The sequence below is a fragment of the Carassius carassius genome, chromosome 43 (genome assembly GCF_963082965.1).
Source record: "Carassius carassius chromosome 43, fCarCar2.1, whole genome shotgun sequence".
Classification (NCBI taxonomy): domain Eukaryota; kingdom Metazoa; phylum Chordata; class Actinopteri; order Cypriniformes; family Cyprinidae; genus Carassius; species Carassius carassius.
The window spans coordinates 1837897-1854866 of NC_081797.1; the positions used below are offsets into that span (position 1 = coordinate 1837897).

The 16970-nt window shown below is 40.8% G+C and overlaps 1 protein-coding gene across 1 annotated transcript; it reads left to right on the forward strand.

Moving 5' to 3' along the window:
- The first annotated feature begins 3338 nt into the window (after positions 1-3338).
- si:ch211-284k5.2 (sperm axonemal maintenance protein CFAP97D1) lies at positions 3339-7146 on the forward strand. The gene is made up of 5 exons (XM_059536315.1): positions 3339-3556; positions 4375-4455; positions 4606-4724; positions 6264-6447; positions 6951-7146. Exons 1-5 carry the CDS (start codon positions 3464-3466, stop codon positions 7071-7073), a joined length of 600 nt encoding a protein of 199 aa, XP_059392298.1. The 5' UTR covers positions 3339-3463; the 3' UTR covers positions 7074-7146.
- The last annotated feature ends 9824 nt before the right edge of the window (positions 7147-16970 follow it).

Consider the following 16970-nt stretch of genomic DNA (forward strand, 5'->3'; position numbering starts at 1 on the left):
ACACACACACACACACACACACACACACACACACACACACACACAGACACACAGACACACAGACACACACAGACACAGACACAGACACAGACACACACAAACACACACACACACACACACAAACACAAACAGGAGCAGCAGTTGGAGGAACCTAACAATTGATTTTATGACAACGGAAAGACAAAGAGTCTGAGAGAAAAAGAAAAGCTCTGTTCCAAAATCTACAAAAAGCAGTTTCTAAGGCAGCAAAGCTCTGCGTGAGAGACTCAACTCACATTTGCATATTGCTAAGATAACGAGTGCCATGATGCTCCAATTAAATATAGATATAGATCATTTAATTTAGATTGAGGTATTTCTCTAAATGTGTCCACCATCTTGCAATCATTCTGGGATTGCCTTCACCTTGATGAATACATGCAATTCTGCCTGATAATTTCTGATGTATCTTATGAGGCAGCATTATTATGCTACCTAGATTTTGAAGCATTTATGATGCCTTAAAATGCTGCCTACTAAGCTCACTAGCCGTTGAAATCTACCTCAAACAATCACAAGCCTCTGACAATTACAGCATGGTTTCACGGTCACCTCAATCTGACGTGCTTGTTCTCCAAACATGAGGCGAGTGAGGTGTGTTTGCAGAAGCACCTTTATGATGCTGGTAAAACAGCAGCTGACATCAGCACACAGAAGCCCAACGAATCATCCTCAAACACGCTCCATTCAGCACTGTAAACACACCCTCTTCAGGTCAGCACGAGCGTGTGTGATGCTGTATGCTGTCAAAACCACATTTTCCATGTGAGAGAAACTGTACAGGCAGAAATCAAACAGGAAGCTCAGTTTAAAGAAAAGGAAACAGTGACGTTGTGGAAGAGAATCTGCAGTCAAACTTTTAATTGCAGATTTTTGTATTTTAGCGAATCAAAGCACAGTTCAGTACTTTTAGATCCCAAACCCAAGTTTTTTTTTATTTTTACATGCAGAGAATTCATAAACTCACAAGAACAGCACAAACTCTAGAAGAGACATCTGTGAGATTCCAGTCTTTTCCTGAGGAGAGATATATAAGGAGACTCCAACAAACGACTCATTTTTTAATCTAGAAAAAATAAACTGAGCGAGAAAAGACCTGCACTACACATCTTCAGTAATAAACCATAGAATTGTCTCTTTTATAAATGTAAGTGTAACACTTACAATGTTAATGAACATAATATTATGGAAGCATGTTTCGGCCATGGGATAAAAAAAAAAAAAGCTAACCGTGGCCTTTTACTGTACCTCACAATTCAGACTTTTTCTTACACCTGTGAAAAAAAGTCAGAATTGTGATAAAGAGTCACAGTTACCTGCTTTATTTCAGGCACAAACAAACAAAAATAAAACGTCAGAATTGACATGTACAGTACAGACAAACAGTACAGAGAAAAAAGTCTTAATTACGAGAACTTGGAATTGTGAGAGAAAAAAAATTCAGAGTTGTGATACTCTGAAGTTTGAGAGAAAAGTTGTCTAAAGTCAAATTTTTTTTTTATTCCACAAGCTTACATTTAATTAGTTGAATAAGATACTGTTACCTTCTGTACAGCTGCTTTACAGCTAAAATTGAATTTACTTCATAACTGATACATTTTACAACACAAAGACTGTTATTTTTCTGGTTATTAATGTCAAGCTGCTTTGGAACAATCTGCATGTGACGACTTCAATATTTTTTCTTGCAACTGTTTTAACAAAAAACGTGGCAGACATGCCTCGAATGCTTTCCTGTTAACGTTATAATCATGCTGTCTGCTGAGCAGATGTTTGTCATTCAGCTAAACAGCACGACTGCATGGAAAGCTGTGAAATGCAGCGTTATAATCAGGAAAGGCTGCTTCTTTTCTCTGGGACTCTGCAAACTTTACTGCCCTGCAAACCATGGCTGCTTTCCTTCAGATCAACAGATGAGGGAATCCCACCATCTGGTGGTCATCAGAGGAACACGAACATCATCTCCTGCAGCACCTGTCATTCTCCTTGGGTCTGGATCAACTCTGTTTCAATTTGTTCTGTTCAGAAGGAGAAAATCGAATTTCCCTGACTTGTTTTATTCAGCTGTTTAAAGCAATTAAGCATTAGCGGAATCTCATCAGAATCAAACCAGCTGCAGATAGACATGACACTACTCTTTTTTTTTTGGAGGGGGGGGGGGGGGGGGGGGTATTTTTAAGCCTGTTTATGGCCTTTTGTGACAATATGCCTCTGATTTTGTTTTGAAATATGAATTACCATTTAAAACAGCCATATTTCACAGTATTCAACATACATTATAGGCCATTTAATGTCCTTTTAAGATTTTTCTTTTCACACACACACACACACACACACACACACCACTGGGAAATATTAAATATTCACTGAGGTAAAAACAAATAAAAAAATAAAAATAAAAACCTACAACAAGCCCTGGTCTGCCCTATTTATTCATCGTATTCCCATTGTGCTTCCGGTGAAGGCAGTGGGCTGTGGACTTCACAGACACCTGATCTCTTCTGCTGGGATACAGGTGCAGGTACAGGTGAGCCGTGATGCGTCTCTGGAGGTGCTCCAGACCATCTGCTGTGGGGAACAACTCAATACAGCACCACACATTCTGAACTCTGAAGCACTCCAGCTGAGCCCTGACTGCTGAAGGGCTCAACATTCCAATTTATAACATTTCAAAGATTCTAAAAGCGGAAACAGAACTCTAAATTCCAAAGGGACTAGAATTTAGCAGAGATGCTCGTGACTTGTCCCTAAAAAATCCAGCAACTATTAAATTGTCCCTAGCAATAATTTTGATTAAAAAAAATTAATATAGCCTACTGTATGTGCATGCAACCAATTTGGGCCGCATCTGAAATAAGTCACACTACTGAGAAGATGAAGTAAATATGCTTTTAATGAGGTACATTTATGTACATATATAAGTGTTTAAAATATACGTGCACAGTTCAGATTAATTATTTAACGTTTTAGTAAGTCTCCGAAAGACGGAGAAAGAAATGATTGCACAATAAGGGGTTGCATTATAATGTGCATGCACTTTCATTGCTTACCACGCCAGCAGGGGGCAAATACCTCAGTGAGTTATTAACAAACCTTTAATCTTCTTAATGCGTTTTGTTTTTATATATAATATGATTCATTATGGTTATCCTATAAATATTTTGTTATGCATATAAAATAGCAACTACAAAAATAAAGACACTTTTTTTCCCTAGTTTTTCAAATAAAATGTAGCCTACTTTTAAACCTGTTGGTCCGTTAGTTTTACAAACAAAAACACTTATGTTGTCGCTAAAGGTCGTTGCTAGGGATGATAAACATATTTTAATATGATACTGCTATCTACCAATCAGCATCCAGGACGCGAACTGCTGTTTTATAAATAGAGTCCAGCCAAAGCAGTCTGTCAAACAGAAGTCAAGAGATGCACAGATCCTACGAGCCGCTAAAACCTGCGACCAACAAATACCTGCAGCAGAGATGGGACCAGACGCGCTACGAGGACCACCGCAGCAAGGTTTCTGCAGCTTCATGTGCATGCTTCTTTCAGAATCCTGTTTGCTATTGCTTAAAAACGAATTTGTGCATCTATTATAAAGTGTCATTTATTTCTGTGATGCGCAGCTGAATTTTCAGCATCATTGCTCCAGTCTTCAGTGTCACATGATCTTCAGAAATCATGAAAATATGATGATTTTTTACATTTCTGATTATTATCAATGTTGGAAACACACGTGCTGGACAATATTTCTGTGGAGACGGTGATGCACTTAGTTTGGGGAAAATAAAATTAATGTTAAAAACCGCCAGTAAAGACATTTATAATGTTACAAACGTTTTCAATGTCAAATAAATGCTGTTCTTTGTGTTCAAGGAATCCTGAAAAATAAAATTCATGACGGTTTCTTAAAATAACGAGCAGCTCAACTGTTTTCAACATTGATAATAATCAGAAATGTTAAAAATCAGCATATTAGAATGATTTCTGAAGACTGCCGAAAATCCAGATTTGATCACAGAGATAAATTACATTTTAACAGATATTCACATAGAAAGCCGTTCTTTTAAATCTTAATAATATTTCACAATTTTTACAGTATTTCTGATCATATAAATGCAGCCTCGATCAACAGAAGAGTCAAAAACATACATATTATTCCACATTTTGACCAGTGGTGTGTTCAACCTAAATGTTTATTTTTAAATTTAGACTTCACTGGATCAGTAAAGACTGAGGAATGCAATCTGAAATACAGGAGCACAGCTGAAATTATGTTCTCCCTGTATTTACATCTACAGTAAGTGTTTAATTTTCTCTCTATATTCCTTTCTAAGGTGCGAGAGGCCAAACCGGTGGTCGACACCAAGGGCATCCAAACGCCTGCACATATTCAACATAAACTGAAGAAATTCCAGGTTACTCATTAAATGATATATAAACAAGAATGTATTACACATTTATTTCTATGCAATTACAATGCACTCATATGTCAATTTATAGATGCATTTAAAAACATTTCAGATGCATGCATTCAAATGTATGAAATGAGTTTGTGTGGTTTTCAGGTGCAGGAAGAGAGGATGTTCATCATTGAGAGAGACAATCATCTCCTGGCGTCCAAACTGGCGGCGATCTCTTGCTCCAAAGGCCTCGTGGACCACAGGAACATTTACCCAGAGTGCAGGTGTTTGTGTGTTGGTGTGATTGTCAGTGTTTAGTAAACACAGTAACACACTGACCTGGTTACCAGCTGTTTATCTGAGAAGGGTTTCTGGTGTCTTTCTCATGTCATCCGCGATCTCAAACTGACGGGATGAATCATTCATAGGGGCTGGTGACAAAGCCTTTATGAATTATTGAGAGACACATAAGCTATTCTCTATCAAAGCTGAGGGATCTGGTCGGTGGATGGGTTGTGGCCTTACCGCTTGTTTTTTTTGTACACTCTAATGGAAGGAATGGTGAACTGTTTTACTGTTTAAAAAAGGTTTGAATTCAGTTCCATGCACAATATGTAAAAACTATATAAGTAATACAGTGTTATTTTAGTTTAACTAATATAATACAATACTTTAAAGAGGTTTTTATTTGTACTTTAGTTGAACAATTTCTGTTTTATAACTTTCAGTTCTAATTTTCTGTCTCAATTTTAGTTAAAGTTATGTTATTTTATTTTAAAAAGTTATTTTGTGATTTTCTTTTGTTGAGTCTACATAGTATATCCTACATTTTTTTATTGATAATAATTTTTAGAAACATTTGAATTATTTTTCATATTTTGTATGTTTTAATTAATAGTTAAAGTTTTAGTAATTTTGTTGTTTTTGTGATTTTCAGTTTTTAATATCTTGTTTTGGGTAAATTATTATTTAGAATATTTTTTATAATATATTTAATTAGTTTTTATTTCATCTTTAATTTTAATTTCGTTGCATTTTGTGATTTTTTCCCCCTTCATTTTCTTTATTCTTTTCTTTTTAGATATGTCTATATAGTATTTTTATTTCTAACCTTTATTAATATTTTGTATTTTTTTTATATGTTCTGTTTTCTTTCTCCAGTTAAGGTTTAAGTAGTTTTTAATTTTTTAGCAGTTTCATAAATGTTTTTTTAATACTTATTATTTATAATATTTTTTATAGTAATTTGAATTATTTTAATGCTTTCAGTTTTAGTAATTTTATGGTGCTTTTGTGATTTTCAGCAGGTTTTTGTTTGTAAATATGTCTTTATAGCATTTGTGTATATATATATATATATATATATATATATATATATAAGTGTCCCTGGAGCATAAAAGCAGTCATAAGTATCACAGGTTTATTTGTAGCAATAGCCAACAATACATTGCATTGGTCATAATAATACCTTTTTCTTTTATGCCAAAAATAATTAGGATTTAAGTAAAGATCATGTTCCATGAAGATATTTTGTACATTTTCAAAAACATAATTTTTGATCAGTAAAATTCATTACTAAGAACTTAATTTGAACAACTTTAAACATGATTTTCTCAATATTTAGAGTTTTTTGCTCCCTCAGATGCCAGATTTACAAATAGTTGTATCTCAACCAGATATTGTCAATTTTGAAGGAAAAAAAACAAAAAAAATCTTATGTCTGGTTTTGTGGTGCATATTTTATATTATTTAAATTCAGGTAAAGTTTATTTAAAGTAACGCAAATATGATGTTTTATTAGTTTTAGTTTCCCTGTATTACAGTCTGAATGCTGAGAAAAGGAGGGAGAGGCTTCTTCAGGTGACCCACGAAAACCAGGCGATCTATCAGCGAATCACGACGCAGAAATCCGACTACAGGAGGGAACTCTGGGAAGAAGACTGGGAAAGAGTGGAGCGAAGGAGAGACGACATCGCACGCTTCCCACGAGGAGTGAGCAATAAACAGGTCTGATTCTAATTCACTTTTTAAAAAGGTACACCTATAAGGGTTAAAGCTGTTCATTGCCTTTAAAATCTCAATTGTGTCATCACTGACTCAAATATATGGCTCTTGTAAACATCTGCTTTTGTGCTACATGAAAGAAAGAAGAGCTTGGAACAATATGTCAAAAACATGAACTGAACACTCACATATAAATGCATGATATTGGGATTCATAGTTTTTTTTTTTTTACCTCATAATTGTAATTGAACCGTCGTAACTCTTAAAATGAAATTAGTCTTCATTAACTCCGGCCCTTTCTTACAATCTACTGAAAGCTGGGTGTGCCACACCCACACCTCATCATCCAATCAACAATCGGTATATATGATCAAGTCTCCGCCCAACTTTTTTTTTGTTACTTGTATCACAATACAGAAGAAAAAATTGCTACTTTTGTTTCATCATAAATTTAAAGTTTATGCATTATTTGTTAGAGAAATAAATGTGAATTTTCTCTGTCACAGAAATCTACAAAGTGTGTGAAGTTCTCTGGAGGGACATCTGGACAGAGTCAGCGCTCATCCAGCGGTGTTGAAGATGACAGCGGAGAAACCACAGAAGATCCAACACCACAACCATCCACATAAACTCAAGAGTTACACTAAACACCAGACACCTGTGAAATAAACTCACCTGGGTTAAATGAAGCCCCTGAAGTGATTTGTTCATTTGTTCATCCATTCGTCCATTCACTACACTGATACTGGAACACTTGCTGGACTGAAGAATGTAAATGCAGTATGATTTAAAGAACTCAAAACCAGTTAACAGCACACTGTGACTAAAAGAAAACACTTAAAGATGACATGAACCAGTTCGTACAGTATATAGCATATACAGTATAACCCATTTAAATTATGATGTAAATTAATTATTTAAAAAAATCTATTTATCCTAATTTTCACCAATGAAAGTGACATATTTCCCAAATTAATTTTTGTGCATAATACTCACCCGAAAAATAAATAGGATCTCACATTGTGTCAATCACGTTTACACACGTCTTATCCCTCATAAAAGAATTCGGACCATGTTCGACTTCCTGCGTTTTCGCATCCATAGCAAGCATTTTGATTAAGTCTTAATTCATCATCCTTTCTTAATCATTAAGAAATGATGACGAATATGAAAAAACGCATAGGAAAATTTCGGACTCAGTGTGCAAGGACCTTTAGAGTTCATTATTTTTCCAGATAAAGAGACCTCACGTGTCTCCTCTAGTGTTTCAAAAATGATCTCAAACTTGCTCAGGATCTGCAATTAAGACACATATATCACAATATGATCTGAAAACTTTTCTCATCATATGATCTGCGTTAAATTTACAGCTCTAGCCTCCTTATTTCTCTGACGTGGAAGTAAGCTTTACTTGAATGTGCGCGACTTCCGGTCCATTAGCCACTGCTCTAGAAGGGTCAAATGAATGGTAAAATTATTTGCGCTACAAATCAGCGTGTATATGATTCTGAATATAAATTAAAATAATATATTAACAAATATCAGTTTTCAGTATAAAACGGCTTCCCTTTCATAGGTCACTTCGATGCTGCGGTGACGTCACCACGTATGGGAACACCTTCGGTGTGACGAATGTCTGAAGCCCTATACCATCCCGCCAATCCTATTGGCCAAATAGCGCGTGGCACCGCCCAGTCATGCGTAGGCATATATATACCTGGTGCCGCGCGCCATTTACCTCAGATTTCATTCCTTCAGTACGAAGCGAATCTTCTGTGCCCTATTGTCTCGCGTTCTCAGCGATCGTCACGAGCAGTATACTCCTCTCCGCGGACGCGATGAGTTTCAAGAAGTGCAAGGACCCGTGTACCAGGTACATCGTTCAGGGGGACACTCATGACAGGTGCGTAGTCTGCCTAGGCTTACACCACGCACAGGAGGCGCTTAGCGGCCTTTCTTCATGCCCCCATTGCGATGGCCTGCGACTCAGGGTCCTTCGCTCGAGGGTAGATGTGTTCTCCGATGTCGCCGTGTCTAACCCCCGCCACACCACTTCTGCGACTGCCGAGGCACCGCACGAGGTGATAGCTTGGGGTGACACGTGTGACATGGAGCTCGAGGACAGTTCAGCGATGGAAAATTACTCTCCACATCGCTCGCTCTCCCCTACCCTAATACACAGGAAAACTTTTGAACCTGTCGTTTTTTCCTGTGAGGATTTACGGCCCACACCGGGGGCATGTAGTGCCATCTCCTTCGGTTGTGACCGCCATGATGACGACGTTCTTTCCACTGCGGCCTCGGGGTCCGAGGACTTCGCGGCCGACACGAGCCCTCTCCCTCCTAGTGGACAGGAGAGGCGTGTTTCCCCCTCCTACAGTGAGCTGTTGGATGTGGTTTCCCGTGCAGTGGGTACATTGGGGCTGGAATGGGAGGTTGAGAAGGCCGAGGCCCAACCTTCTTCGAAGCTGGACGACCGTTTTCTAACTAGTCGGACACCTGCGCAGCCCCGGAGGCCTTTACCCTTTTTCCCGGACCTCCACCAGGAGGTTTCGAGGTCCTGGAAACAGCCGTTTGCGGCGCGCATCACGAACGCTGCGGCCGCGGATTTCGCCACCATTTCGAGCATGGCGAGTCACGGCTATACAGCGATACCGCCGATAGAGGAGACTCTCGCCGAACATCTTGCGCCTAATTCGGCCGCGGCGTGGAAGTCCCGCCCCCTCCTCCCCTCGAAGGCGTGTCGAGTCACGTCTAGCTTAGTGGGAAAATCCTATATGGCCGCTGGTCAAGCGGCTGCTTCGCTTCATTCCATGGCGGTCCTTCAGGCCTACCAAGCGGAGCTGTTAAAAGGATTGGACGAGGGGGACGGCATTACACCTGAGGCGGTCAAGGAACTACGGCGAGCAACTGATTTGGCGCTTCGTGCTACCAAACATACTGCTCGAGCAGTGGGCCGTTCCATGGCTGGATTAATTACGGTTGAGCGCCACCTCTGGCTTAATCTCACCGATATAAAGGAAAAGGATAAATCTTTCCTCATGGATGCCCCTGTGTCTAAGGACGGTTTATTTGGAGAGGCGGTCACTTCAGTGGTGGAGAAGTTCACAGCAGCGAAACAACAATCAGCCGCTTTCCGCCAGCTGATTCCCCGCAGACCCAGAGAGGTTGAACGCCGTCAGGCGCCCGCGCGTTCTCGCTCAACCTCCTCTCACCGCCAGCAAGTGCCCTCTCGGGAAGAGCCTTCACCTATGGCGCCCCCTCGCAAGGACTGGGGCCCTAGGGTTGTTCCACCGGCTCAACAACGCCAGCGAAAAAGGTTGAACCTGAGTTCGACGGCCAAGGCCTCTCGTTCTCGGGCACATAACAGCAGCTCCTGATTTTTTCGCTGCCTGCCAGGGACTGTGCCCTCCGCTAGAGAGCGCTGTTGGACCGCTTTCGCGCATCCAACACTCTCATTGCAGTCCCCACGCTCAAACCCTGACTGTTTCGCCGCAAACAGCGCCTCGAACAGCATTGGAGCCAACTGTAACACCAATCGCTTCCTCAGACACTATGCACGATCCAGTTTTCAGAGCTCGAGGAGCGCTTCAAAGGGTCTTCATCGAACGGCCCGTCATGACGGCTCGCTCAGCCGCCGCTGTTTCGCTAGCGGCAGAGCCCGATGCTCAATCTGTTGGCCTAATTCCTGCCGTGGACACGTTTCAGGATTACGTACAACGAGATACAACGCCTGCTCTGCATATACTTCCCCTGTGCACGAACACCGTGAGTCTTTCGTGCCCGGACATTTCTATGTGTGCAACAGCGTTGCAGGAAACGAACATGTTGAAACCGCTAATATTGTTTCGGGCCGCGTGGGAACGCTTGCCCGGCATTTCTCAATGGGTGTTACGCACAATTTGTCACGGATACACCATTCAGTTTCGGAAAGGCCCGCCCCCTTTCCGCGGAATTCTCTCCACGGTGATGAAACCGATGGACATGGCGGTGCTGAGACAGGAAATGTTAGCTCTACTGAGCAAAGGGGCTATAGAAGAAGTACACCCCTCTCAGATGGAGTCAGGGTTTTACAGCCGTTATTTTGTGGTACCAAAAAAGGACGGCGGATTACGACCCATTCTGGATTTACGCCGTCTAAATCTTGCACTCAGGTCGAGCAAATTCAAGATGTTGACGGTAAAATCTATTTTGTCTCAGATTCAACCAAACGACTGGTTTGTCACGATCGATCTGAAGGATGCTTATTTTCATATTCAGATCATCGAGAGACACCGGAAGTTCCTCAGATTCGCTTTGGAGGGCAAAGCGTATCAGTACCGCGTTCTTCCCTTTGGCTTAGCGCTAGCTCCCCGTACATTCTCAAAATGCATGGACGCAGCTCTGGCCCCGTTGCGGCTCCGGGGCGTCCGTGTGTTAAACTATCTGGACGACTGGCTGGTGTTAGCGCAATCTCAGACTCAAGCACACTCTCATCGAGATATTGTGCTAAATCATTTACACAGCCTGGGTTTACGCACAAACTTCCAGAAGAGTGTATTAATCCCCTCTCAACGGATTACCTTTCTGGGAGTAGATTTGGACTCTCGCGCGATGACAGCAAAGCTTTCTGTCCCGCGCGCTCAGTCGATTACGTCATGCGTTCAGCACTTCAGGGCGGGTCACACAGTGACAGTGAGACTGTGCCTCAGACTACTAGGTCTAATGGCGGCGGCGCTTCCCGTGATTCATCTGGGTTTGCTTTACATGCGCCCGTTTCAGTGGTGGACGAAACGACAGAATATTTCACCCCGTTGTTCTCCGCATCGAACGATCTCGGTGACGCGGAGGTGTGTGATGTCGTTAAAACAATGGACATCAGCCGAATTTCTCCTCACCGGGGTTCGGCTGGGAATTTGTGCTTCCCGAGAGACTGTCACGACAGACGCGTCTTTGACCGGGTGGGGAGCTGTTTGTCAGGGGCGCCCAGCCCACGGAGTGTGGACAGCGGCACAACGCAGCTGGCACATAAACAAATTGGAATTACTGGCGGTTTTTCTGGCTCTCCAGTATTTTTCGAGTCTACTGACCGGCCGTCATGTGCTTCTCAGAACGGACAACACTGCGGTCGTGGCTTATCTGAACCATCAGGGAGGATTACGTTCTCGCCCTCTGTGCAGACTGGCGAGGCGGATTCTTCTTTGGTCTCACGACAAATTTCTGTCGATCCGGGCTGTTCACATCCCCGGACGACTGAACTTCGGAGCGGATTTATTATCCAGGCAGACTCTGGAACAAGGGGAATGGAGATTACACCCCCAAACGGTGAATCACCTATGGCATATTTTCGGGGAAGCGGAAGTGGATTTATTCGCGTCGAGCACGACTACGCATTGCCCGCTATGGTTCTCCCTAAGCCCTCCATCACCCCTGGGTCTGGATGCGCTAGCTCACAGCTGGCCCAGGACCAGCTTGTATGCGTTTCCTCCGATTCGGCTGGTCCCAGCGGTATTATGCAGAATACGGCGGGACAGAGTGGGACAGCTGTTGCTGGTGGCTCCGCGATGGCACACACAGCCGTGGTTTGCGGATCTCATCAATCTGTTAGCGGGCTCTCCGGTGGAGATTCCCCTCAGACGGGATTTATTATCGCAAGCACAGGGACGGATCTGGCATCCCAGGCCAGATCTGTGGAACCTGTGGGCGTGGCCTCTGAGCGGAGTGAGTTGATATGTCCCGGTCTTTCTGCTGAAACTACCGAGACTATACTGAACTCTAGAGCAGTTTCTACGAGACGCTTATATGCTTTCAAGTGGAAACTGTTTATGACATGGTGTGAAACTCATGATGTGGATCCAGTTTACTGCCCTGTGGCTTCAGTACTGGAGTTTCTTCAAGACCGTTTTTCGGAGGGATTGACACCAGCCACCCTGAAGGTTTATGTGGCAGCTATCTCAGCTCACCATGAGCATATAGGTGGTGTTTCAGTGGGTCGTCATCCACTGGTTTCTCGCTTTATACAGGGTGCGCGACGGTTGAGGCCTTTCCGCCCTGTGCGAGTTCCTTCATGGGATTTATCCATTGTGTTACTGGGTTTGTCAGGACATCCGTTTGAGCCCCTGGAAACTGTATCGGATAAGCTCCTGTCTCTGAAGACACTTCTTCTCATGGCTTTATCCTCCCTTAAAAGAGTTGGGGATTTACAGGCTCTCTCTGTCTCACCCTCGTGCATGGAGTTTGCACCAGGCTCTGTGAAAGTGTTGTTGCGACCTAGGCCTAATTATGTTCCTAAGGTCGCGTCTAATCCTTTTCATTTTCAGCAGGTGGTCCTGGAGGCCTTTTCTCCTGCTGCGACAGAGTCTGGAGATCTAAGTCTTTGCCCTGTGAGGGCGTTGAAGACTTATGTGGATCGCACTGCCCCATGGCGTGAGTCTGACCAGCTGTTTGTCTTTTTTGGACATAAGAATAAGGGCCACGCAGTTACGAAACAGCGCATGTCCCATTGGCTGGTGGAGGCTATTTCCTTGGCCTATGAGGCGCGCGGGCTCGCTTCGCCCTTAGGAGTAAAAGGTCATTCCACAAGAGCAGTGGCTTCTTCTCAAGCCTTTCTCAGTGGATCTTCTATGGATGATATCTGTGCTGCGGCAGGCTGGTCCTCACCGAGCACTTTTATCAGGTCTTACAGTCTGGATGTGAGGATGGCCCCTGGCTCCCGGGTTCTCTCCGCTTGAGCAGATGCTTCCTTGGATCCAAGCTATCAGGTACGTCAGGCGTGATGGTATAGCGTTCCCATACGTGGTGACGTCACCGCAGCATCGAAGTGACCTATGAAAGGGAACATCTCGGTTACGTATGTAACCTTGGTTCCCTGAATAGGGAACGAGATGCTGCGGTTCTGGCCGTGCCGTACCTTGATAGCTTTCTTCTCTTCTCGTCATGAAATCTGAGGTAAATGGCGCGCGGCACCAGGTATATATATGCCTACGCATGACTGGGCGGTGCCACGCGCTATTTGGCCAATAGGATTGGCGGGATGGTATAGGGCTTCAGACATTCGTCACACCGAAGGTGTTCCCATACGTGGTGACGTCACCGCAGCATCTCGTTCCCTATTCAGGGAACCAAGGTTACATACGTAACCGAGATGATAACAGACTTGTGTACAATTAAAATAACTGAAGCTAATGAGACCGGAAGCTGCGCACATAAATGACCGCGCTAGCTCTTACGTTAAAAATAAGGCGGAGACTCAATTAAGGTCTGTTTTAACAGCGGATATTTACTTTATACTTAAAAGACACACAAGACTGAGACATCTATCTCTTGAGTTATGGCTGAAAACCTCTTCCTCGTTGCTCACTAAGACTAGTGCAAATGTAGATCACCTGTCATCCACTGGATGGCAACCCAAGCATGTTTGTTGAACAAATTGAATCGCCCACATTCTGCTGAAGCCTGAAGAAGGAAGAGGAGTACAGCAGAAATCATGTCAAGATGAACTGACCTAGATATTGCTGTTCGTACGATTTGTATGGATTGATCGATCACAGAACAGTCAAGCATCTCTATTATTCATTTAACATACCAGACAATAGTGTTTGTTGAAGTTTGGCCTAGTGGTTTATTGCCCAGGAGGCATGTGAGGTTATTTAAAGCATTTATTAAAAGTTTTTTGGCAAAAGATTCCAAATATGTGTTGTTCTTCTCTTGAAAAGAAACAAGACTTCTGCTATGAATTAATGACAAACAGTAATACTGTAATACATCATTAAAACTTTGAAATAGTATTTAATATAAAATGTAATAGTTGTTTCCTATGTGATTATATATATATATATATATATATATATATATATATATATTTATATATATACTATGTGATATATGTAACTATTCCTGTGATGGAAAAAATATATATATTTTTTGTTTTTTAAAAATAAATCTCTCTTCAGCTCACCATGGCTGCATCTATTTGATCAAAATGCAGTCAGAATTTTTAACATTTAAAATAGCTATTTTCTGTGTGAATACATTGTAAAATATAATTTATTTCTGTGATGCACAGCTGAATTTTCAGCATCACTACTCCAGTCTTCAGTGTCACATGATCTTCAGAAAGCATTGTAATAAACAAAAAATAGCCTAAATAGAGCTTAAAATTAATCAAGCTAGTCTTAAAGCCAAGGAAAGCTATTATTCTGCTGGTTTACATAGTTAATCTCCTCATTAAAACTATTTAACTTAACCAACCCAATCTATGGTGGACAGTTAATACCAGCAACTCACTTCAGAATTGGTCTGATATCATGGTACTGAATGATTTCCATGTTCATGAACTATATTTACATGGAATACCAGTGCAAAATGGTAAATCCATGGTAATACTATTGTACTTTGTTATTGGAGCCAGTTTTTGGAGGCCACATGCCAAATTTAGCTACTTAATTAAGCGACAATTATTCTTCTGAGCGCTAAAACTTTGGCCAGCTGAACACAATACTTGCTTATAAGGCAGAAAAATGCTTTCCTAAAATCTGGGAAGCGCCGTTGTTTCCATCCTCCAAGAGGACGAGCCAGTATTTCCCGTCTGTTCCTTGACCTTGGTTTTCCTCTCTCTCTCTCTCTCTCTGTGCTTTTCCAATCACTCCAGCTTTCCTGCCAGTCTCTCATTCTGAACCTCTCTTGTCGTTCTCCTTCAGGTTCATAAAGCCAGAGCTGTGTAGGACAATAACTGAAGGAGCTAATGACGCCAGACTGAGTGAATGTGAGCGTTCTCGCCTGTTTGACTGCTCTGATGGATTATTCTGGAGAACAGATGCCCATAGCGGCTCCCTCTGGCAGATTTCATCAAAATCTGGATACTCTCTGCTATTTCCCCCATGAGATTCATCAGGAATTCAGCAGGAGTCCTGAGAGTTAATGATGCAGAATGGTTATACAGTACATACAGTTGCATATCTTTTCCTAAAAAAAGTAGTCATCAGATAGATTTGATGTGTTGGAAATGACTTAAATTTAAGCTTCATTCATGTTGTAGATGGGGAGATTTTGCCTTGAACAATGAACAGTGCATTGAATTTCAGTCCATTCCTCACTCAAACTATCAAAAAAATGGCATATGTCTTGATAAGCAGACACAAGTTGCATCTTCTGATAAACACAAACAACAAAAAACATTAGTGTATACAATATTGCTGTGCATCTGACAAACTTGGTATGAAATGCAATAACCTAAAAAGCTTCTGAAATCCTTTCTACCAAAAACAGTCACATAAAACAGAATATCATAATAGAAAAATACATTTATTCATACAGGGTTCACAAACCAGAGAGTACAGGCACAGGAGACCTGAAATACAATGAAATGTTGGGAAACCGAGGCACAAACTTGATTTTGAATGACAACATTAAGTCTGAACCTTCAAAGGAATTGTTCACCCAAAAAATGAGCATTTGCTGAACATGTGCTCATGAAAAAGCACATTTTGAGTCTGTCAGGCCTGAAAAACAAGCACAAGATGATGCTGCGGGGTCTAAAACATTTTTAATTCGAAGAATGAGAAAGTTGATTATTACATTGACAATACAATTTGTAATGAAAAAGCTGAATTGATTTAAAAAATTATTCCAAATAGGAGCATTTTCAGGCGATTGGACTCCACAAAACTCAATGAAAACTTAATTTCAACACTCACATGAAAACAATCTTGAGAACTCACCTAAACGTACTACACAGGGAAACAACGTACAACACATATCACAATTAAAACCTGTATTGCAGCTTATTATGAGTTATTAACTCTGCAAATATCTACAGGCTTAATGACCATCTCTTACTGAATCATTATATTCATTCATTGAGTCCTGTCAGTTCATTTACACATTATAAACACCACATGGTTAACATACTTAGTGCTGAGTAATATACAGTAGCTAACAAAATATTGGCTTTTGCTCTAAAATATGATAAAAAGGTTTCTTTTGTCAATCAGTAGAGCCATCATTTCACATGAAGCAGGTTCAAAATAAATCTAGAATTAAAGGAACAATGACATTTAATGATTTAAAAAAATATGCACTCTATTTTAGTCTTATTTATATTACACTTATATGTGTGTGTGTGTGTATATATATTATTCTTTGATTTCAATTTTTATTTTCATTTGTTCAATTTTTATCTAATTTTTGGTTAGTGTTAAATGCGTTTTGACATTTTTATTATAATTTTTATTAATAATAATTTTTATTTATTTCTATTTCTATTTAATTTATTATATTTTAGTTGCAATTATATTTAGTGGCAATTTTTTTATTTTTGTTAAGTATGAATTTGCATTTATTTTATTTTATTTCAGTTAACAAAACAGTTTTTAATAGTTTTAATTTTAGTTAAGGATAATAATGACATGTACTATATAATAAATATTAAACAGCAATATGTAAAAATTGCAGTAGCCTAAATTTTTTTTACTTCAAACTTTCATGTTTAATTTGAATTCTTGCCACTTCTTTATAACTATTTGTGAAATTTAATGACAATTTCCGTG

Bases quoted from the DNA above. Each gene is read 5' to 3' on its own strand.
- si:ch211-284k5.2 (XM_059536315.1), top strand. From the start codon at position 3,464: ATGCACAGATCCTACGAGCCGCTAAAACCTGCGACCAACAAATACCTG. The intron at 4,456-4,605 runs GTTACTCATTAA...TGTGGTTTTCAG, and splicing joins ATAAACTGAAGAAATTCCAG to GTGCAGGAAGAGAGGATGTT. The intron at 6,448-6,950 runs GTCTGATTCTAA...TCTCTGTCACAG, and splicing joins GAGGAGTGAGCAATAAACAG to AAATCTACAAAGTGTGTGAA.